This window comes from Phoxinus phoxinus (genome assembly GCF_949152265.1).
Source record: "Phoxinus phoxinus genome assembly, chromosome: 12".
Taxonomy (NCBI): domain Eukaryota; kingdom Metazoa; phylum Chordata; class Actinopteri; order Cypriniformes; family Leuciscidae; genus Phoxinus; species Phoxinus phoxinus.
In genome coordinates this window covers 26336778-26362065 of record NC_136887.1, presented here as the reverse complement: position 1 = coordinate 26362065, position 25288 = coordinate 26336778, and the positions used below count along the sequence as shown (strand labels likewise).

The window sequence follows — 25288 nt, the reverse complement described above, 5'->3', positions numbered from 1 at the left end:
CCAGAGTGTCCTGTTGTTGGGAGTCTAATAGGGGGTCTAATAAGCCCTTACAATGACCTACATAAACTAATGGGACCAACATGGCTGAAAGTAGTTGTATTGGTCCAAATTAAAGGAGGTCTGTTGTCTGCAGAAAGACGCAACAAAAAGACATCAGTATGCAAGACATCCTGACTGCTTGCTTACAGAAATAAACAAAAAAATTCAAATCGGTCTCAGAGGGGACCTTGAGAAGTGCTATGGCACTGTGGGTGGGCTGGCTGGGATGATTGGGGTAGTCAATAGTAATTATCTTGGCAGACTCCAAATGGAAGTTGGCAGGAAATTAGACACTGTGAGTGTTGTAATGTCTGATTATTGATTCTACCTAGAAGAATCAACTACTTTTTCCGAAGAAGAAATGTGGCTCATTTCATCAAATACGGTCAATGAAGTCTTTGAAGCAAAAAAAAAAAAAATTGTGTCCTTTGATTTGGACTCCAACTAGAATACAGTATCTATTCAAATTCTAGTCATTTTAATTTAACTCATAACTAGCGCTATGGTCTCTAGAGCACTGCACACTGGGATTGGTCCTTTGTTCTATGACTCACCTTATGTCACAACCGACTCGACCTCTACCTGCTGGCCTGAGGGGGCACATGCAAGAGGCCGAGGAGGGCAATGCATTGTGGGAATGACAATGGCAAATTGAAATGATTAAATATGACTCTGCCTGTCAATCAAAACACAGCAGCACATGCACAGGTGGGGAATGGGAAGGACGTGATGGACAATGCAGGTTTCATTATGGTGTTAATATGTATTGTTTTTGTAAGGCAACTGTAATAGTGTTTAGCGGTATGAGCTAAAGGGAAGAATGCATATAACATCAGACTATCAAAGAACGTCCCCCATCCTCACCTAAAAGCAAACACAAAAAAATAGAGCAAATAAAGAGAGGCAACAAACAGAAAAGAAACATGAATGTAAAACTATAAAGAAATAAAAAGGCAAGGGTTTTCAACTGGTTATGCTTCAGGAGGCAGATTTTACTTTGGACATCATCCACATCCACAGCAATAAATATCTGATACAAAAAGTAAACAATTAAAAAATATATATATTTAAAATTAATAATTTAATAAAAACAAAATTAAATGTAATAAATTTTACTTGTTATAATTATTATAAATGTATAATTAAATAATTTATATTATTATTTTATTTATTAAATAAAACTATACTAATATAGATGTTAATTTAAAGCCTGATTTTTCCATCCTAAATATGCATGCTTGTTTATTCTTAACTACATTTTAGGATTTGCCTTCAGCATTGTTTTTGCCTGCTGTTTGTGAGCCCATCAGAACAGACCTGCAGCTTACCAGTTGGAAACCACTGAAAGGAAGCACATGGAAAGTGTTGTATAACAGCAAACCCAGAGATATAATGTTAGTAATGTAATAAGACAGTGTGTGTATGTGTGAACTCTGTGACTGTACATGCATAACCGCATGAATCGGCTTTAATAATCAGTCAGTTTTGGACTGGGATATCCTCATGCAAAATTCTCCAGATTTGACACGGAAGCCCATGTTATGAACTGATAAAAGCATGAGATTTGAGTTCCTGTGCCCAAAAACAGCTGCCTGAGGTGGTGCCATCTCACTGTCTAGCTCCAGCTTTGTTAATGCAGCTGTTCCTTTCGAGTGATATTATGGCTACATTACTTGCTATCTGCAGCTGTCAAGAACAACCATCCTCACCTACATTTCCAGGGGCTTTGGTTCAGGTTTGTACTTCAGTAAGTGCCTGCAGTTGCACGTCCATAAACCCTTGTGTGTGAGAGTGAACCTGCATTTTGATGCTGCAGATGGGAATGGTGGGGTGTGTGTGCATCAGTGATTCTGCATGAGCCTGTTTGTGATGTATGCATTGTGGAGAACATGTTGGTGTGTCTGTGTGCCCGCGCGTGGCGGAGCACATGAGTGTCGCTGACGCACGGAGTAGATTCTGCTGCATGGAGTCGGACCGGTACAGACTGACGGTGCTCTTCTTAAAGACGTTCTTCAGGAGCTGGGCTCTCTCGGTCAAACTACAGGGAAGGACACAAAGAGAAACAGACAGACATCATTATGCGCATAATGGGAGTCTCATTTCTCTTCCCACAGAAGAGCGATCGAATTAAAGACAAACTTCCTGCTGGACAGATGTGTCTCCAGTGAGAGGTTGAGGAGTCCGAATGAGACCGGAGCCGGGAGAGCAGCCAGTAGGATCATTTACACTTGGAGGTGATCCCTGCTAAACCACTGTTTTTGCTTGTTCTGTTTTATTATGAATTCACGAGGAATGGCCCTCACCTCTTCCCATGTACCACAGCTCCTGGATCTTTGGACAGCGCCTCCAACTCCTGCACCTCATCCACCAGGGTCTTAAAGCACAACCTTTTCATACTGAGGAAAAATAAACAAAAATATCAAAACTGATTTTTTTTTTTTTATCCATTAAAATGATAGTAAGCATTTTGAAATAATGTTTAGTGGTAAGCTAAGGGGTAAGAATGCATCTAGTGTCAGACTATCACCAAACATACCCCATTTGACCTAAAAGCAAAAATATATATATTTTGAAGAACAACATCTTGTGCTTGGCTCGCTTTTAATCCATGTGCACCTTGCACTTTTTTCACCATGCTAATTTTTTTTTTTTTTTTTTTTAGGCTGGACTGAATTCAGTGTGCAAATAGCTATTTTTTTGTTTGTTTGTAATTACTTTTTTGGCTCTATGCACCTGAAACAAAATTATTTTTTTAATCTATTTGGAGCCAAATTTTTTTCTAGTTTACCATTTCATTTTTGTAATTGCACTCAACATTTTTGTCTACTGTTTGCAACCCTTATCAGAACAGACTTGCAGCCTACCAGTTGATACTAAGCATGCATAGTAAGCATTTTAAATATTCCATCAATGCTTTTAACATTTTATACGTGAACATTTTTTTTGGTCTTCTTAATAACAACCTCTGGTGACCATATAGGAAGGTAAGGGTTGCATGGCTGGCACTGAAGAAACTCAACTCACACTTTGTAGGCCACATCAAACACCAGAGAGGTGATGGGAATAAAGATCAGACCCATCCAGAACACTCCTGAACTGAACATCATGTCCGCCTGGAAAACACACACAGACAGACACATGAGAAAGAGCACCAACAGAGAATCTGTGACTGATTTTTAAACTTTAAACCGTTTAGCTGGGCTCTCACAACATCAGTACTACAAAGAGCTCAGCTTTCAACTACCAATCTGACCAAAACTTCTTAGATGTAACCTAGCTAAGGGGTGTTGGAATGTGAACTCATCCTGGTACACTTTAAAAGTGTATGTGTGACAGATGAGAAGCCAGACAGACAAGAAAGGAGGAATTTTAGGCAGATGAGAGTGGCAGTCAGCTAGAGTACTGGTCTCAACTGTTAACTGCTAATGGTACTACCCAGATCACCTTTCTAAAACCTTGCTCCCAAATGATGACCTGACCTGTCAGAATGCCTTTGCTTCATATGATACATGGGAGGCAGTGGAGTAAGATGTCACCATATTTTTAAAAAGGGCTCATCATGCACAGCTGTGTGTGACTGACAGAAACACACAGAAAAAAACAACTGACATTTTTGCATGTCAACGTAAACCGATATAAAAACAAATAAACAGTTTGGGGTAAGTCATAAAAAAAAAACTTTTTAAAATTGATCAGAAGTGAAAGTAAAGAAATGTATAATTTTACAAAAGATTTATATTTCAAACATAGCTGTTCAAAGAATCCTGAAGATTTTTTTCAAAGCATATTTATAGTAAGCTGATAACAGAGATCTAAATATAATTAAGCATTTTAGTATATATATATATATATATATATATATATATATATATATATATATATATATATATATAAAACCTTACTTCATTCTCCCCTATGTGTATGTGTGTGTGACAATATGAAATGCTTATGAAAGTAAATCTAAAGAAATACTAACCACTGAAATCACTGCATATATACAAACACAAATATTTCAAAGTGCCTAATGTTTCTGCTAAAATATTTTAACCTGGCCTGAGAAGTGGTTAGGATTTTTTATTTTTTTTGCAGGTCATTATTTATGTCATATTTAAAAAACAATGGATGAACTCAGGTATGCATAAACAGCACTATCTGTTATCACAGTCAAGATTACCGGATGTTACCATCATACGTCTTAGAAAGCACTGCATGGTACTAAGTGCAAAACTCAGACACATAAGTCTTCATTACTTGAATCAGTTCATAAGCTGGAGCAGGATAAATGTCCAGAAAATTCCAAATTGGAACAGAATAAACTCGTTATCTCAAAAATTTCCACAACCAAAACAAATGAATCCTAAACGAGAGCCAAAGCAAGGCAGTATCAGAACATTCATCTGCCAAAATATACCCATGAATTAAATAAACAAGCAGCGAAGAGATTCATCTGTCTTAGACTGGGTGATACCGAGACAATCAGTGAGGTAAGAGATTAAGGTCTTCAAAGACATCAATCTCTCCGATAATTATAAGAGTTTGAGGAGAGTGTCTTTTCATTGTAAAACATCTTTACAGATACATCCAACCTGAACAGTGTGAAAGCCAGTGAGAGAGAGAGAGAGAGAGAGAGAGAGAGAGAGAGTCAAAGTCAAAGAAAGGGTTCTCTGTGGTTCCACTGGGTCTGATTCACAAGACAGGGATATTCTGGCGTAGGCTAGTGGGGTGTGAGATGCAGTCGTTTGCGCTTATCCTGTTTGCTTTGGCCCAGCTGTGTTGAAAATACCTGTCATTAAATGTCAAAGAGCACCGATCCGCCCCCTTGCAATGCTATTCTACATACGTGGTTGTGCCACTTGTCTAAACTCGGCGCTCCAAGACAAATCATCTTCCTGTAATCTAAACCAGTAAAGGCCCCAGCACAAAGCCAAGAGGCACACCTGCCTGCAGCAATCTAACAAAGTTTCAGGTGTTCCCAAATTAGCTAATCTACTCACTATTACAGGAAAATAGACTTTGATGTCTAACAAAACATCAGGGAGGCAGGAAATCTCAAATGACTGGAAATCAAAATGGCTTCCTCCACCCCACTAATGTCATCTTTGACCCTGAATGAAACAAGTGTTCTGTGTTGCCAAGAGAAATTAGAGAAAATTGTGCACGGGTGAAAAGATATTCATGTCGTGCTGAAATCCAACAGTCCCAGAGGTAACGTAATTTTCTCTTTGATAATAGCAGTTTAATCATTTTCATTGGAGGCCAATGCATCGAACAAACAGACAAGATCTGAAGGGCTCAAAGACATTAAGTACGAACAAAACCAACAGTGGGAATGTTAACTATATAAGTAAAAGGTCAAACTTCATTAATGTTTTCCTGTTAAGTTGTGTGTTATGAATACTCTTTAAAAATTAACAAATGGAATCATTATACCACTAACTGTACAATTTAAAATGATAAAGTGAACTTTTTCATGCAGCATGTTTTTTCCCAACAATTTCTATGGAACAAATAAAATACATTCTGGAGCAAATACAATAAATCCAGCTGGCTTTTGGGAGCGTGCAGGCCGTAGGTGTATTTTTAGGGCAGAAAAATAAACCGCAGTGGCCTAGTCTCGACTGGCAGTCAACGGTGTCCGCGTCAACTATTTTGACAGGACATTGACTCCCTCTGTATCTGCCGGACACATTCTCAAACAAACATGCACACATCATGCAACTTCGCAGTTGGAAAAACCCAGTTTAAGATGGTAGCCGTGTTACATTAGTTTCTATCTGGTCATTAGCAAGGCACCATGTTAAAAACCCCCAGCTTAAATAGGTAGGACTTTGTGTTTAGCTGGTCCAAGCTGTTAGACCATCTAGGACCAGCAACAAATCTAATGCTTCAAAACAGTAAAAAACTTAAGCTTAAGTTTATTCCAGCAGGACTCCCCTCTTTAGCCTTAAAAACAATATGCATGTAAAATATTAAGTATGCAAATGCTCAATTGTGCAAAGATATGCACAGAGGCTCCCATCCTTTGCCAAAAGCAATCAAAGCACTGAATGTGTTCTCCAAAGCTGGCATGTGTGTTATTTGAAGGGTTTTGACTACAGCCATCAAAGGTACCACTGAATGGGATTAGACGATCATGTTACCCTGTTGGATTTGGCCATATTGTAAATGCAACTTGGACAAAAACTGATGCTAAATGGGAATCAGACAAAAACAAACTCATTATAAGCACACACTGTAAATAAGTTGACATGTACACAAACCTTCATTCAATTGCTCTGTCAGAAGTACACACTAACAGACCATTTAAAATCTTCAATCAGGTCTTTCAAAACCTGAAAGCAAACGTTGACAGATTCTATTAGCGCTTAAAACAGGGGAACTGAATCTAGCTGTTTATCATTCAGTCCCACGTGGTGACTTCCTCTGGTGATTGACGGGATGGATTAACTATGCCTGGGTGCACTAATCAGTGGTGCTGTGAAACAGCAGAGTTTGGCTGCTCATGCCTGCCAGTGATAATGTTGGCCCAAGAATGTTAATACCACCCATTGTGATGGTAAATATGAGATGAGAACAATTCAGACATGGTCATTCACCCTCGGCCTGGCCCTTTGGCTTTAGGGACTAAATACTAACGCCTGAGCCAAGCCGACTTTATCCACGTTCACACACACACACAAAGTCATGTGCAAGAAGAATACCGAATGTTTTTTGCCTTTTCTCCCAAAAACTAAATATTCCACTTGCAATTAATTCAAAAATGCTTTTAATATAAGCCAAGTCAGTCAAAAAGTCTAACGTCAACTTGTGTATATAAACAACCGAATTGCAAATGTTCCATCAATGTTCCTCTGGACGGTTTGTGGTTTTGAATGTGTAGAGCAAAGTCCCAATGGACCAGATGGTGAAATACACGGCTGGATTCCCATCTAAATGTTTGTGGTATTTGAAAGAGAGAGTGAGCAAGAGAAAAAGAGGGAGAAGAAAAGCAAGAAAGAGATATCTAATTCCAATAGGGCCTGCAAATACACCAATTCTTGGCTGCTGTCATCTCAAAGCATAAGGGATGGAAGTATTTACAAATCACAAGGTCTTTGAGAGTCCAGTATGGAAAACACGCTCTAATATCCTATCACCCCCATGTTCCACTCTCAGCATGGAACATCACCATGGACAGAGGGACATTTAAGAAAAAAATCTGAAAATACAAAGAGCTCAAATAAACGAACATTGGCATGCGCTTAGAGTGTGTCGAAAATTAGTCACTCGGTTGGGGGAAAACCATTTATTCACAGCACACACCTTGGGTTTCCATGTTTTACGGAGATTTTTCATAGACAATTTTTTTTTTTACTGTACAAACTGTATATTCTTTCTATCCCCTGACCCTAAACCTACCCATCACAGAAAACTTCCAGCATTATTTCTGTTTTATTTATGAGTTGTTTTCCTCATTGGGAGCAAAACATTTCCCCACAAGGTCAAAAACTACTGGACATTTGGTCCCCACGACATAACCAGGATCTAGGATTCAAAATCTAATTTAAACCTGGAAATAAACAACAATTTCTAGGACTTTGAAAAACGTAAAATCAATTTATGTCATAAAAGGATAAGGAATATTTTAGGTACTATTTCTAAGTCATAATTAAATAAGCAAATCTGTGGCATCAAATCAGATCATGTGAACTCCTTTCAGATATTCTTCCATTGTATCATAGGATGCTATTTGGGTCATATCAAATCATGCTGGAAAAAAAAGTTTTACGCAAACTTGTGGATGCATCTTGAGTGCCAGTTATTAAAGCAACAGAGAGACAAACCAAATAACACATTCTAAAACTCAAAAATATAATATAATTTTGTAATGAAAAAGTATTTAAATTAGGGCTGAATTTAGAATAACATGAATAAAAATAATTAAATGCGTGGGTGCATATGAACAGTAGCTTCTCAGAATTTTGGGCGCTAGTAAATATAATGATAATGACATAAAGATGTCAGACAGGAATTGCCTGACAAGTTCTGTTTAAAAAAGTTTGAAAAAGAGCAGATGGGCTCACACACACATACAGACAGTTTCCAGTAAGCAGTGTAACAAGAGCAGCAGTAGTTTTATCTGCTGATAGGGAGAGTGAGGCTCTAAAGGTGAAATCTCGTACATCAAAGAGAGTGGAACGAGATGAATGGACTGTCTCACACAGATACCAGGTGCACTTGAATAAAACAGACCTGTCTCCTGCATTCAATGGAAGAATGGAGAGGAATGCACCACAGAACACCTTCAATGCAGCTACATCTAACAGTTACATCACGTCTCTGACATCTAAAGATTTTTTATGCATCGTTGTAGGGCTTGTTTTATCCGCTGCGACTTTCTTTAGAGTGTTATCTAAATACTGCATGCCTTTGGACGCAGGATGTTATGCGCGTCTGTTCAGAGGTGCATTCGTGACATGGCTGGCTGAACGTGTGTGTTTTTTAACAGGTGTGTGAAATGAGGAGAGCTTTGTAATGGCAGGGAGGTGATAGCTGGTTAATCGGTAGGCTCTTGATGTCGAGCACAGTATCTTAAGTTGACTTGAGAGGGACACAGTGTGATAAGACTGTCTGAACTACTGCGGCAATACTAAGTGTATTGTTAACATTCATTATTTGAGGGTGTACAGCAACTCGATTTTACTAAACCGACTACAGAGTGCAGCCGGACACATGAGATGCTGCCAATGATGTCATGAACGGTGCAAAAAACATGTCCCACACTTTCATGGTTTCTCTCACTCTTATAACATTACAAACCCCAGGTTTACTTTGTCGTCACGTCGAAATTAGTACAAATAATTTTTCTTTAGCAGTTACAGGTTACAATAAAAAGCTATGACACAAATTTGTTTTTGGTATGCAATCATGTGATCCACATTTAGACGATGCAGCCCCAAAACTAAATAGTAGTTTTATTTTATTTTTTATTGTTCATTGCTTGAGTAAGCGCTACTTAAATATGCATACTTTGCATTTCTCAGAACTCAAACCATTTGACGGTACAATTTTACTCAAAATAAATACATTAAACAATATTTACAATTTTAGCCAGCCAAAGTAAAACGAGTTTCTATATTTAATTGTTCCAAGTCAGTTTCCTAACCAAAAAAGAACTACAATGGTACTCTGATTGTACTGGTAAAATAAATAAATACATTAATTCACCAAGGATGCATTAAACTAATCAAAAGGTGACAGTAGACGCATTTATAACGTTACAAATTTTTTTCAAATAAATGATATTTTTTTCACAAAAATATATAACAGCATAACTATTTTCTACACTGTTAATAATAAAAAGAAATGTTTCTTGAGCACAAAATTAGCATATTATATTGATTTCTGAAGGATCACGTGACACTGAAGACTGGAGTAATGATGCTGAAAAATCTGCTTCGCCATCACAGTAATAAATTACTATAAATTTAAAATAGAAAACAGGCATGTTAAACTGTAAAAATGTATTTCACAATATTACTGTCTTTTGTATTTTCTGTCAAATAAATGCAGCCTTGATGAGCTTCTTTTTGAAACTTCTTTCAAAAACGTAAAAAAAAAATCATATTTTTTAACGATACTATACCATAATACTTGACTCATATACTATGGTATTTATGGTACTTTATACCTTGGTACATGTACAAAAGCGTGACAATTCTGCTAAATAGGTTTAACAGTGTGGCATGTCGTTAATTCATTTTCTTTAGTCTTAGTTTCTTAGTCTTTCTCTCCAGCCCTCCAGGGAGCCGTGGCAGCAGTCAGAGATGGCTGTGAGGTGGCCCAGAGTTCAGGTGTGTTCAGGTGCGCCCTCTCTCAGGTGTCCCCCGTGCTCTGGTGTAGTGCTGTTGCTATGGTTCCCCTCGGCATTGAGTTACCCTGAGCCTCTGGGGTCGGATCTACTCTACTACCCTACATGTAGAGGGAAAGAGCTGATAAAAGAGCCCACTTGACTGGCCATTCAGGACGGGTGTGCAGGACACACGTGAGAAGAAGAGGCTACTGTTTCACAAAGCCAGATGCTGGGATAAAAAACTTTTGCTTTTGAGAGTATGTAGACAACGGCAAAAAACGTGTGCGAACAGAGCGCTCTCATATTGATGTCCAGATGGTATATAAATAAATAACAAAAATAAACAAAAACCATACAAAACTATTATAAATACATAAGTGTTCTGTCTGGAATCCAGGACTCTTTTCTTGCACAAGCAGATGTTGATGTTTTCATACTGCTCTTCCTCACAGGTGACACAAATAGGGCTTATTAGACCCCATTAGGAGATTATGAGGTGAGAAAAGAGCCGAGACCTGTGGTGCCTCGAGGCCTGACGGAGGTGTAGAGTTTCCAGCCCCCTGCTCCCCCTAATGAACACACACAAACTCTTAATGCTCAGATTATGGCACAGATAGTGTAGAGCCCCAGGCCAGCGAGAGGGTGGTCTGTGCGTGTTTTAAATCACCTGACACATCCAAGAGCCCCAGGGGTGAGGATGGGCTGTGTGTGTGTTTTTTTAGCTTAGCTATATATTTTTAAAAAATACAAAAAACTTTAAAAAAGCTGTGTGTGTGGTGGTGGTGGTGTAATACAATACGTTAAGAAAGAGCAAAGAAAAAAAGTTGTTCATAAAATAAACAAATAACTACATCCAAATTACTTAGTCAAATTATAATTTATTATAATTAATTTAATATAATACTTAAAAGCAATACAAAACATCAAAACAGATTTATTTGATAGATTTAAGGTGTAGAGATTAGCAGGATAAATGTTAAAATGTGTGTCTGTTTCTTACCTTGCAGTATTTTTTTTGACAAATATGCTGTAAATGCATCCCAAAAAACGAAGTTCGTTTGGAGTTAGTTTTAGGAGTTCGAAACAGCTTGGCAAAGCGGAATTTCCGAAAATGTTTGCTCTGGCTGCTAAACACCTTCATACTACCATTGGTCCATTGAGATTACATAATAGGTCTGGTTTCTTATTATCAATTTTGAAAACAGTAGTGATACTTAATATTTTTGTGGAAACCTTTATCAATTTTTTCAGCATTCTTTCTTAGATGAATTTTAGATTTAGAGTAGATTTGTAGAGGTTTTGTTGTCGCTTGTACTGTACGGTCTTACCTCTCCTGACATATCCGGGGCAAGAGGAATCAGAGGCCACAGAGAGGAGTAGATGCCAAAGAAGACTACCCACAATCCAATGCTGCCCCAGATGGCAATGTGGCTGAACTATAAGTCAGAAAAGATTAGAGAAAACACAGTGAGTTGAGGAGAGACGTCATTCTGCTGATAACAATGTCTGACACTCAGACAGTACAAAACCTCATCTGAGTGATGCATTACAATTTTAGACGAGTAACATTTTAGACGAGTAAAAAATTTTAACACATGAATTTTTACATGAACACATGCTAAATCACGTGTGCACATATGGGAGCATGTTACACCCATGTGTTTTTGTTTAATCACATGATCATCAAGCATTTGAGGCTTGAAATCTGCACATGTGAAACATTGGTACCACATGTGGATGTTCCAAAACCACACAAACATCATGTGATTTTGTGAAAATTACACTTGCAAAATACAGTGCAGTGAAAAATACCTTTTTGCATCTGAATTGTGCACATTTTTTACATGCATGTGGTCAGATTGTAAAGGCGACTACATTTGGTTAAAAAAGATACATGAAAAAAATTCAGTATGCAAATACTGCATTACGATGACATTGCTTTTGATTACATTTTATGCTGAGTTTTTGCCTTGCAAGCACTGTAATAATAGCAATACAATATCTAATAGTAATACAACTTCAGCACTGCACTATAATTGCATATCTGAATAAATGCTTTGATTAGCGATGCAACATGACATCATCCTTGAATTCTCTGTACTTTTCCATGACATCAGCAGGAGAAGAAAAGGGTGAGTGAGAGGAGTGAGAAGGGGTGGAGGAGCGTGTTTCTACTGATAGATGGACAATGAAGTGAAAGGAAATGGGAGGACACAGTGAAATGGGACAGAAAAGAGAGAGAGGGATGGAAAGAGTCATCCAAACGCTCACCATGGTCCAGGATGACGTCTCCAGCCCAGCCTTCAGACACACTGTGATCACAACAAACTGTGTGTGTGAGAGAGAGAGAGAGAGAGACACAGGTTCTTATCCAAGTTTGCATATACACAGAAACAGATTAGATTATAAAGACCTAAGACCTAATGAGAGACAGTCGGTTGACAGGAACTTCCAAACAGTGTGCATAAAAAGTTGGCAAAAAAGGGAGTGAAAATCCTCAGCGCAGCCAGACTCAGCACAGAAGGAACATTTCACAGCAGGACAACCGGGACAAAGTGTCAGGCGACGGGCAGGACACAGAGGTGCTTTGTGAGGATCTGAGGGCCCAAATGCACTTACTGTATAAACCATGTTGCCTAAGAGGAGATAGTCTGGTGTCTTTCCGTTTCCAAAGACGGTATCTGTGAGGAGAATCAACAAGAAAGCTTTTAGAGTGAAGGATCACATGCTAACACACATACGTACATACACAGGTCAGTGGGACGGTGCTAGATAATACTCCATTAAGATGTTGAGCTCAAAGAGGGCTCTAACGCTCACGTTTAAAGACAAGAATTCCAGAAAAAGACCGTTTACATTAAAAGAAACAGCCCAAAAATGAACCAAAAAAGTATTAACTGTTATGTATTAAGTATGATGCCCATCTAGGGTCAGATCCATGGTCTAGTGGAGCTGTGATGCTGGTGTGTGTTATGCACATTTTAATTCACTTACAATGTTTCCCATTTCCACCATTCTCTCCATATCCCCACACTCAAAAGGCAAAAAAGCCTTTATGCAAGTTTAATCTGTACCCAACAAGCTTGTAACGAACTCATCCTTCTTACATGACACACCTGTGCTCCAATGGTCATGTGATTAAAAGGTAATAGCGGGTGTTAAAGGAGCTGATGACAGCCATATACAGAGGTTTTCGAGAGGATTTCCTCGAATCATTGAGGATTAATTGACCGTAGAGACAAGCTTGTTATTCTAGAGTTTTTAGGATGATAGTTTTTGGCTCGTGATAACTGCTTCAGCAAACATCTCCGATTAAATGGTAAAGGTTGCTTAAAATCTGGGAAACTCATACACATAAGTGCACACATGCCAGTGTGGTTTATTGCAGGAGCATTAGTCATTCTTTGATTGTAAGTGAGAGCGAATGATCCAAAACCATCAGCACTCTGGCACAGCGAAACACAACGGACACCACATGTGGATCAGGAAGGTGTGTGTGTGTGTGTGTGTGGTGCTGACAGTCTGTCAGTCAGAGAGAGTCTCCTGTGCTTTGTTTAAAGAGCAGGTCTGATTCTGACTGTGTGGTCCTGCAGTCCTGCTGACACACACACTCGGTTCACATACTTGACGCACTCATTTATACATGCTTACACTTACGAAGACATGTAAAGACCATAGAGCAATTTATTAAATTATACCAAAAAAAAGAAAGAAAAGAAAATGGCCTCATTATTTACTGGCAAGCTTTGTAATTACAAAACACCATATATGTAGTCCATATGACATGAAAGCTACAATCCAAGTCTATGAAAGTGTATGATAGATTTGGGTGAATTTAAAGACCAAAAATACAAGTCATTGACTGAAAATCAAAACATCTGTTCTAGCTCTCTTTTGCACATTCGCAAGAGGAATAGTGATTTGTGAGTCATTCTGTAGAGTTGAATCTTTAAATGAATCAGCGGATCACTTTCACAAAACCTATGATTGAAGTGAACATAATCCAGACTGATCTAGTTTTACAAGTTTAACAAGCATCCTTTTTTGAAGCTTAACGGCCCCATCCATCCTCATTCCTTTTCATTACAGTATATTAATAAAGTTATCAGAATTATTTTTAAACCGCTGCTTTTGGCTTTTAGGGAAGAAAGTCAGACAGGATAGCAATGGCATAAGTAAATGATGATATAACTTTCAGTTTTGCATGAACTATTACTGACTAAGTATGTGGATGTGGAGAAAGAGTGTATATGTGTGTGTGTTTAGGAGCGAATGATCTTGAGATATTCATGGTGGCCAATGAGAAGTAATTAAGCTGAAGCGAGAGTAGGCCAGTCTTTCACTATGACACCCACCGACCTAAAAAAAACAAAAACTAAAAGTAGTGCGAGTGTGTGTGTGTGCTTACCATGCTGGAAGGCCTTGAGGGGGAACCAGAAGAGAATGACTGAGTGAAACAGGCCGTTCAGACAATGAGCCCAGAAGACCTGCAGCAGAGTGGAGGAGGGAAAAAAGAGAGGCATGAGAAAGACGATGGCCACCCTAACCCTGTCGGTGACCCTTGACCCTGGGCCTTTGTGCGCTCTCAGCGCTAGGCTAAGTGGAAGGTTTGTCAGGCCTCCCTGCTCAAAGGCTACCCCGCTGACAGACACTTTGTATATCCTGTGAGTGTGGAGAGACCAAGAAAGAGGGAGAGGAAGGCACGCCAACTATATGAGAGATGTCAGTAAGGGGTGTTTTTCCGCCATCCCTTCTTTTTCCCAGCAGTTAGTTGCCTCATCGAATTTCCCCAATCCTTCCTTTGTGAGTTACGAAAAAACCCAAATCTTTCATGGATACGTTTAGTACAAACACAGACAAGTTTAAGAAATTAAGATGTATGAGTGTGTCGCTACAGTGCACGGTTATTTGGGAGCATGGAAAAACTATCGCTTACACAGGTACGACATGAAGTCTTTGAGTGTCCGCGTCTGTATACATGGGCGTGTGGACTTTGGATGAGCCATTTAAACAAATATCCTCCTCCAAAACCGCCTTGTTTTGAATTTACATTATGCAAAGACATGGCCAATCAAAACACTAATGGGCGATGTAGCATGAAACAGCCGTGAAATGAAATCAGGCACGTCACAGGTCTAGTTTCCAAACCCCGCATTTTCCCCCCCAGCATTGCTCTTTTCACCTCTGCAAAGACTGAGACTGTTCACAGCCCAGAGACACAACAGACTATTCCCATATTTATAAGTAAAACAGCATAATATTTGTTCTGAGAGAAAGTCAACAGTATTAAAAGGTCAATTTAATTTTAAAATTCACTAAAAATAAATAAAAACGAAATTTCTCCATATTTGTTTTGTATTGTTAATGAACCAAATATGCATTGCAGTGAGGTCAAATTTATGAATGAATTAATCCTTTTAACTGGTTATTCACAGTTGCTAAAAAGGAATAGTTATATATATAAAAAATGGTTAACGGCATCACTTTATTTTAATGGTCCCTTTTAAACATGTAGTTGCAAAGTAACTTTTAGTCAACAGAATGTCAACTTATTCTAACCCTAACCCTACAATATACTAATACTCGAATTAAAGTTAGTAGAAATGTAGGTGCAACATTACTTATAAAAAAGTAATATTGTGAAAAATAATAATTCATGTGATGGCAAAGCTGAAATTTCCAGCAGCCATTACTTCAGTGTCACTAGGTGGTAAGCCTAGGCCTAGCAGAAAAGTACTGATTAAAAATACTGAATTTAAAAATCTGTAAGTTAACACTGTTTCTTTGCGCTAACAGCACTATCACAAGTTTTTCCAAAGCTAACAGTGTGTGGCGGCCATGAAATCTCTTGAGGGGGATGGGATGAAGAGAAATTAAAGAAAATGGAGAGAGTGAGAAAAAAAAGAAATACCCTGAGATTGTCTTGTTCTGTGTTGTTTCACAGAGGCGCCCCGTACGACCTCTTGGCCTTCATGCCCTGACCCTCTCACCTCCGGTATCGGCAAAACAAAGCTCAGGGCTCCGGCCCTCAGACAGTCGGGCTCATCCTACACCCACAGAAGGGCACTGTGGCACACCCCTTCTATTCTTTGGAATTGGTGGTGTTTGCCAAGGTCATACTTAAGTTTCGGGGTTTGTTCAAATCCATAATAATTGGGTATTCAAATTTTCGCCACCTGTCCCGCACTATACAAACATTAATCCAGTGATTGGATTTTAGATTGTCAGATAGTAGGCAATAAACATTGCACACAATGCACACACACATAGAAAAATCGTGGTGCACTAAACTAATGCAAAATTAGCGAACATTAGCGGAATTTTCACAACCGTGTTGTGATTTATGAAGCACAATCAAAACATACTTTTTTTCCCCCCCATGTTTTTAAAATTTTCTACTATGAAATAGCCAATCTAATAAAGGCTTTTTATATATTTCCAAAGAAGAGTGCCTTGGATTTCCTTCTAGCACAATCCAAGCACTTTCGATCAACGCGGCCGAATTCTCATGGGCAATTGGTTGCAAAAGGTGCGTGGCGAAAATCCAGGTTGCTTGAAATCCTATGACTGGATTTTGCCCCAAAAAATGTGCTGTAAATGTGACCACACCTTTACATTAAAAGTGGGACTTGAGAATATCGGGGTGGGGGTGGTGGGGGGTTCTTTTGACCTAGCAATCATCCAGAACATTCAAGCTACCATGTCGTTCTAAAAAAAAAAAACACTTAGAACACCTTAGCAACCACATAGCAATGCCCAAACAAACAATCCAAAACAAAACATGGTCCAAGTAACATGGGGAACAACCTGTTCTCCTTTGCCCAGTACATTACACACACAGTCCTGCAATGAATGCTAATGAAATCAATAAACGTTCATAATCATTTGTCACAGGGAGGCCCCAAACTCCTCCGTTTCTAAGCAGGTTCCTAAGAATGTAGGTGTGAATGGCCGTCTGTCCTGCCTGAAGCAAAAGCGCTGCGTTCTGTGTGACAGCTTAATTGCTTAAACTAGCATGAAAGGATAAACTTTATTTTACGCCAACTATTGCCAGACGCCCTAATAAGCCTTCTCCAACTATGTTGGGCTACAAATAAAGCCAGACGGGGACAGAATGAAAGGGAGAAAGAGGCAGAAGGAGGGAGGGATGGAGAATGCAGTGCGTTGAATGAGTGCAATAACAGCCATCCTGGGGTCTACGAGGGGCTTTGCTGTTATTAGGGAGACTTTAGTAATTAAAAGTGAAAAGGGACACTGTGGGTAAAAACCTAAATATTTCACATCCTTTGTTCCTCCCCAAACTAATACATGATCTTCTCTCTCTGCTTCCACAGAGACTTGGGGCTACGTTCACACAGCATTCACGTTCATACAGACAGTATTCGAAATGCTATTGTAAGTTGCTGTGTGAACGGGACATTTCTAGACACACCTGCAAGTAAATGCAGTTGTCATTCCCAAAAACTAAGTGTGAAGGTAGCCTTAACTAACAAAAGTGTCTGTTCTGTACACAGATGACAAAGAAATCTAAAACAGGGAAGTCACACGTCTATGTCTAATGTCTCCAATAAAGTCTATATGAACACTTCCATTTGTACATCAGATTTTTACTTAAATATATAAATCAGAAAGAAGAGTTTTTTTGTAGCAGCCATAATTGAGATCATGCATGTATTGCTCTATATAGAGGCTTTGGTTCACAAATCGGGCAGCGCTATTGCACAGATGATTCCATTACTGTCCTCTAAATGACCACTAACTCTGTCTTTGCTTCTTTTTTCCAGGCACATCTCTTGGTTCTCATTATTCCATTATAGAGAAAATAAAGTAGTCTGTTATGATACATCCAATTATATAATATATACAATTCACTTTTTTTGACATCAAGATCCTGTTCTGTTACTGATGATTCTCCTTTGTTTTTCTATTTCCAAGGCTTCATTTTATTGTATATTATAGTCTTTCAAATTAAAGCTTTTTTCCCATTGAACAATTAAAGTAAGAATTATGGTGTTTGTGTTACAAATGGCCAGTAAATCTGTCTCTCGCTCGCTCTCCCTGCTGACCCCAGGGGCCGTGTTGTGTGTAATCCGTGTCAGTGTGCTGGTAAATGGGTCTCCACGCCTGTGGAGCAGAGCTGTGAGGTGACACCAGCGCAGACACGCCGGGCTGGAGACCAGACAGCTTTATTAACACAGAGAGCCAGCAGTCACAGACACCTAGAGAGGATGGAGATATAATTGTCCTATATAGACTTAAGGCATCTGAAAGTGTGGAAGAATGTTGAAGGATTTGCACAAAGAACATCTATTATAATTTTACTAGGACACATCTAGCATCTAAAATGGGTGAATGTCTTAAAGACTTGATTATAACTTTCATTAAAAACATTATTACAAATAATTAATTAATACAAATAATGCTTTACAGATCCGGTAAATGTTCATAAAAACAAGAAATGTGATAATACTTTGACTCTTCGATTCTCATATACATTCACATTTCACACATTATAGAGTTGGAGTTCATAATATTGAAAGACTAAATCAAGAGTATCCTCATATGCAAACATATTAGATACTGTGGATAAAGCTTCACATTCGTACTGGCTTGAAAGAGTTTATGACCATCTAAAAAGGGAGATGAACACTCAAAGACATCTCAGATAAGCAGAAAGGCTGATAGAGAGGGAGAGTTTAATGGATGCATAAACCAACAAGGTCCTGCTGTTGACCTGCTTTTTTACGGTGTGGAGAGTCGTAACAGGATCTGTTTGTTCAGTGGTGTTTTTAGCCGGGGTGCCAAACTGTTCACCAAACACAGGTCAGCAAAGTGTACAACACAGCATGACCTGTCTACAGGGTCATCATATTCATCAATGAAAATGCACAAAATCACTAGCTTATTACTTAAACATTTATTTAGATTCATTACCTCATGCTTTATGTTTTAAGAATCTTTAATACATTACAATAATAAATATGTTTATCTGGTATTTAAATCATTCCCCAATCAATGCACAATCACTGATGGAGATTCAGATAAACTTAGATTTACAAGGCATGCTTTTTCGCTTATGTATTTACCTTGGTGTTAAAGCCCATTGCATTCTGGGAGGTTTTGTAGAGTTCAGGGTATTTGAGCATGTTCTCTTTCCTGCAGGAGCGCTCGAAGATGCCAAGAGTCAGAGGAGGCAAAGCCGTAAAGATCTAATAAATACACAATCACAGAAAATGTGAGAATTTAAAAGAAATCTGATGAGGTCCAAAAATCACATAAAAAATCTGGAAACTAAACAAATTAAACAATGTTTAATCACCCAAATAATATAATTTATAATGAAAATAAATTGTACTCCGTTAGAAAAATGTAAAACCGTAATTCAATAGTATTTTGAGACTAATGTTTTTCCCCCCGAGATGATATCCTAGGATATTAGTCTAAAAGTTGCCATCACATAAATTACAAACGAGTGAGTGAGTGAGTGAGTGAGTGAGTGAGTGAGTGAGTGAGTAAGTGAGAGAGAGAGAGAGAGAGAGAGAGTGGATGAGTGAATACCGAAAACCTAATGAATACACGAAAACCTACTGAATGAAAGAATACAAAATGAATAAATGAAAGAAAACTGAAGGAATGCATGAAAACTAAATAAATGAATGACCGAATGAAATAAAACCGAAAGGACGAATGAAAAAAAAAAATCACATGAATGAAAACCAAAAAAATAAATGAAAACCTAATGAATGAATGAATGAATAAATAAATAAATTCCCCCAAAAAATTAAACCCCTACAAATTCATAGCAGTCAAAAAGTTTCCCAGCCTGAGCACCAGACATTTTCCCTTGTCTGTCTTTTTCGTTTGCTTGCTTGGTGCAGCTCAATGAGCATGTAACTTTCTGGCATTTATCATATTTGCGCTCCCCGCTCCATGTGCAAAAATGACTCTGAACGAACATCTGCCACTGTGCCTGCAGCCTGTTAGCAGATCTCCTGGATGCTTTCATTTATCTGCGGTGCTCTAACGTTTCTGCATGCAGCAGCTGTTGAAAGCGAGAGGGGTGGTATTATGGTCCAGAGAGGGTTGCGGGGTCAGCTGTAAGTGTCTCTCATTGGCCCAGCTGGAGCTGGCTGGCTGTGGTTGACATGGTCTGCTGGGCTTCTCCATTCAGGGGTGGTTTCGGCCTGTTGCATCCAACAGACCCCCCTCTGACGTGATGGAATTCCTCCTCTCTCAGATAAAGGGAGAATGCACCGGGCCGAGTTGTTACGGGCCTCACAACGCCAATGATCCATTACATGGGTCTGATGGGAAGCCGTGTTCAAATTTAGTTCTTTGTTCAGGCGTAAAGAAATAATTTCTCGGGACAATCAGCGAGTCGGGTGGCTAACTTATTTTTCCTGCTGCGTATCTTCGATTGTTTATGCAAGATGGAAAAATGTTCTCAACCTGAAGTGTTTTTTTTTTCCTGAATAACTTTCCATCCTGTTGAAAACATGTTAATTAACAGCATCAATTCCTATCACTAAAGCCTAAGGCAGCCCGGTTCATCGGACTCCACCCAAACGGCCATGTGTGTGTATTTAAATGTGGCTGGATTCAACCTGTTCCTTTATCATCCACCGCTGACCTGTTTAACGCAGTTCTTTAGGGCATGAGAGTCTGTTGTTGCAGCACATTCAGGACATAGTTCTGCGCACGGAGGGAATATGGACTTGACAAGCGGTCATAAATAAGAGGGAGATTTTTCAGGATGGCGCTGACACGGGCCTCAGTAAAGGAGCCGTCTGGGGTGCCGCGGCTAATGAGTTTCTTGCCTGAGCGAGACAGGGGAGGCGTTTTAACACATTCCCTCTCACAGTAATGAAGAGGGGAGAGTAAATCACACACACAGATGTGTGAACGCAAACACATGCACGCACTCTTACCACGTTGTACAGGCCGATGCACCAGCGCTCAAAGAGAATCTGACCGGAGAAGCCGTTCACAAACGCAAACCAGATCTGAAAGACAAAAATATATAACAATGGTAAATGACCCATGTCAATATTAAAACAGGATTCACAGTTTTACTCTGAGGTAAAACACATTATAACAGAAAAAATAAGAAAATTACAAAGATGTTATAAAATAAATACAAATAAATGTATATTTAATAATAATAACAATAATAATATTTAATTTATAAATATATAAATACGAATACAATTGAGAAAAAATCATTCAAAAACAAGAAACAAAACCAGTCTTTTAGTACATGTAATGAAATGCATTAAAAAAAAAAAAAAAAAAAAGTAACTATATGCTTCCCAGGTCATCCTAAAGGGAATGGTAACATATTAAAAGGGCAATGACAGACCATATGATAATCATTACTACATAAATGTGTGACTAAAAGGTAAATATATACCATCATTAATCATATATTCCCCACTTTGTGTGCGCTTAACTCTGGCTCCTAGCGGATTTTAATTTAGGTTGATCGATGGCTGTTGTTTTCTGTGGGGCCTCTCTGTGCTCGAAATTACCCAAGAGAGAGCGATCTCTCATGAAACCGGCAGTGAACTGACCCCATCAGTCCTTTCTACAGTCTCATACACTGGATCACTGCAAACGGTTTGTTCCAAGATCAGTCTTGCAGGATAAATAAGCCAGTTTTGGGTCACTTTTTCATATATACAGTGGGGACCAAAAGTCAGAAACCACTATTGAAAACAATACTGTTGTACATTTTTATAATATTTTTTTAAATACTTTTAAATTAGTAAGCAAGCAGGCGAAGAAACACAAACAAACAAATATAGACCAATACAAATACATAAAAAATACAAAAAAGAAAAAGAAAAAAAAAAAGAGTTATTTTAAAACAAATTATTAAATATATATTTTATGTATCTTTTTTTTTTAAATAAACGGAATAACAAATATTACAGTATATTTTGAGATGAATAGTCTACCATCAATAAGAACAGCTGTGAGATGATGCATGTAAAAACAGTTAAGCTCCTGCTATAGCAAACATACTGCAACGGTTTTCAAAACATCAAAACATTGAGAAGCTCCCCTATCTTGTCATGCGAAGCCACAACCCGGACTTAACACATCATTACTCAGCGGACAACCCTGGGCGTTAGTGCTGGAGGTAAGCGAGCGAGAGAGAGAGAGAGACTTCAACAGATCCCATGACTTCAGCCAGAGGGGATCAGAACGGCTCATAACGGCTTTCCCACCTGACCAACCCCCAGTGTCTCATAGCAGAAACAACTGATCACAGATCAGACTTTCTATCACACAACACACATTTATAACTGTACAAAAAAAAAAAAACAGTGCAAAAGGACTGGATTTAACAATTTAAAAAAAGGAAAGATGCAAGTTATTGGGTGGACCACGGAGAAGACCACAAATGAAAAGGAGAAGAGAGAAAAATGTATATCTAAACCATATGCCATGGAGATGGAGTTCATCACTTAATACCTCTATCAGTTTAACTAGTCTCCCACGTAACTCATACGTGAGTCTAGTCATAGTCATCTAGAAACTGGAGAAAGTGATAATATCACACAGCAGCTGTTATAAAGACAGCAATTTAGAGTGGATAAAAGCAGTCATAATCAAAAGTGTCAGAATGGAAAAATTAAGACGAATCGGATATGACAGAACAAAGGGTCACTGGATATCAAATTTGAATAAAACAGTTCTCCAAAAATGTAAATCCTGTCATTTAATCAGCATTTTACAATGCTGTTCAAAAGTTTGGGGTCAATCTTTTGTTTGTTTTTTCATACAAGTACAAGTATTGTGTAGAGTACAAGTATTGTGAAATATTACAATTTGAATTTAGTATATAATTTTAATATAATAAAAAGGTAATTAATTTCTGTGATGGCAAAGCTAAATTTTTTTCAGCATCATCATTACTGGAAACCAAACATGATTATTTTTCAGGTTTCTTTCATGAATACAAAAGTAGTGATGAGTGATGATACGGTACTTGAGTCAAAGCCCAGATCTTGAGCAGCACAGTTCAACTTTTGCTTTCTGCTGTATTTTGGACCACATTTATTGTGAAAATCTCTGTGTGGATGTGTGTGAGAGGCTCGACTGTTGAGCAGACCCCAGGATTACTGCGCAGTGCCATGGCCAGGCGGACATTTCCTCGCTTCATTTAACTCCATTATGAAAGCGTGAATTGTTACAAATTTTTTGGGGTTTTGACAGAACCCCCTCCCTCCGACTGCAGCCCCCGCCGGCCCTCACACACACACAGCACATACACCAGCCCCTCATTTAACAGAGCGAGCCAATGCATGAAAATGTTCCCAACACAAATGTCTGTCACCCCTCCCCTCAGGACACATCGCAGAGAAAGAGAGAGAGGAGGATTGGCCGCACTCCCCCGATGCGACCCCCCCCCCCCACCCCAAGCCCACGCCCACCCGTTCCAACTCCCAATTTTCCTTTCCATCAGGTGCATTCTACCGTGATATTGTTTTTAAAAGAGATTTGCTGCTTCTGAAAACCTTTCGCACACAGCAACATGAATAAATTACCTATGTCACATCACACATTATGTTGTTTTCGTCCTCAAGCAAATTCTGGACTTGCGAAATCCCTCACATACACAATTTGATCAAAGGCCACACGAAACACCACATAGTTGTGGCCAACAGCATGCTGGTAGTCAAACAGGTGGGTCAGAGAGCTGAATTAATGAGAGTCTGCTTCATTGAGGGGCTACGGGCTGCAGGATATTGTTGTGCTAAGTCAAAATAAAGCCGCTATTCATGAGCAGCAGTACATGCATATGAGAGAGCGTTTTGGCCTGGTCCTCTGGGTCCTGTGAGTGCCCCTCTCTCCAGCTTCCTTCAATGAGGCAGATTCATTGATTTGCTCATTAGGGAGCGAGGACATAGTGTGGAGGGCTCTCTCTTTCTTCTCCTCCTCTGGCTCATTCAGAGTGGTTTGGCGTGGAGGTGTGACTGCCCTCTACCCTCCGCTGCACAATCTGAAAAAGCGAGATGTGTGTGTGTGTGTGAGAGAGAGCGAGATCGTGTGTCCCCATGAGACTCGTCCAGAGGGGCTCTTGCCGTATTTTTCAGGGAATTTTGAAATCAGTGATTCCACCCCCGTCCTCTGTAGAAGGTTGGGCGGGAAGGACCCGAAGGAAAAGAGAATAAGAGAAAGACAGCACCTCTTTGCTCGTTTACCATGTCTCTTCTTGAAAATCCAGCTAAAACTAGCTTAGCTGCGCTCTCGAACATGGCAGCTGGTCCAGCTGGTGCGAATCTGGCAGACCTTAGACCAGTAATAAACAAGCATTATAAAAATCCCAGCTTGACCACTTTAAACTGGCGTTAGCTAATTTTTTCAGTGGGATGCTTATTCAAGATAGCCTGGTATCTCACAGAGGTCCCCAACTAGCTGGTATCCCATCAGGCTAGAAACCATAAACTCCCCAATTAATCAAAACAAAGCTTCATAAAATATAAAAGGCAGCTATATATTTTCAAGCAGAAAAAAAAAATTTATACTGTGCTAGAAAAATATGAAAAGGGATATTATAAAAAACAAGATGACAGTTACATTATACTTACTCAAATACTGAGTAATATTAATTAACTACTTAGTAGAGTATATAGTGCTTGGTATAGAGTTACGTTTATGGTTAGTTCCTTGTAGACAGTTATGCATAATTTACTGTTATTACTATAGTAAGTATATGTAGTAATGTGTAACTACGTCATCTTAAAATAAAAGGTTGCACTTTCAATGTTCTTAAAAAGTGTACTCTCCCACAAAGATACTGCGTAGTGTAAGGTAACTACATCGGTTAAATTAAGGTTTAGGGGTAGGTTCAGGATTAGTATCTAGTTATAACCCAGTTGGTGTCATTACCACATTAAGTACATAGTATGTTCATACGAAACAGGACTGTAAAATAAAGTGCTAGCAAATAAAATGTTACCGGATTTTGTGTTGCCATTGTTCTAAAGCAAATAGATAAATACAAATTTGAAAAAGACTTACTTTATATTAGATAGCTGTAATTACAATAAAATAAATCAATAAATTCATGATTTCTGTCTTTTAACCTCTGGGGTCTGTTAAAAGCAGAATGAAGTAGCAATGTCAAATTCACTGAATGTGAATAATGGCTCCAGAGAAACAACACTAATCTTTAGAATTTTTGTGTTTGAACTTCCGTTTTTGCGGTAGCTCTGTATATTTCTATGGCATCGCTGTTGAGTAATTAGCTGGTGAAGTGGATTTACTTGTAGAGCTAACGAAAGTTATCATGGGCATTGTAATGTTTGAAGCGGATGTCATAACAAATGTCAGTAGATGGGGAAGATTTTTAAGCTGTTCATTCATAAATCCGCAAGATCTTACCTTCATGCTGTGGAAATACAAACC

General features: G+C 38.8%; 1 protein-coding gene across 2 annotated transcripts in view; it reads right to left on the bottom strand.

The window, feature by feature from the left end:
• Window positions 1–25288, bottom strand: part of atp8a1 (ATPase phospholipid transporting 8A1) — a 117642-nt gene that overhangs the window by 3569 nt on the left and 88785 nt on the right. For both annotated transcript variants that reach the window (XM_079630671.1, XM_079630672.1), the window contains 9 exons: window positions 20800–20874; window positions 18958–19080; window positions 14280–14358; window positions 12491–12552; window positions 12143–12199; window positions 11200–11307; window positions 3064–3152; window positions 2343–2435; window positions 1986–2077 (listed from right to left, as the gene is read on the bottom strand). In XM_079630671.1, the coding sequence (XP_079486797.1) occupies window positions 1986–2077; window positions 2343–2435; window positions 3064–3152; window positions 11200–11307; window positions 12143–12199; window positions 12491–12552; window positions 14280–14358; window positions 18958–19080; window positions 20800–20874 (778 nt within the window). The remainder of the gene's footprint in view (window positions 1–1985; window positions 2078–2342; window positions 2436–3063; window positions 3153–11199; window positions 11308–12142; window positions 12200–12490; window positions 12553–14279; window positions 14359–18957; window positions 19081–20799; window positions 20875–25288) is intronic.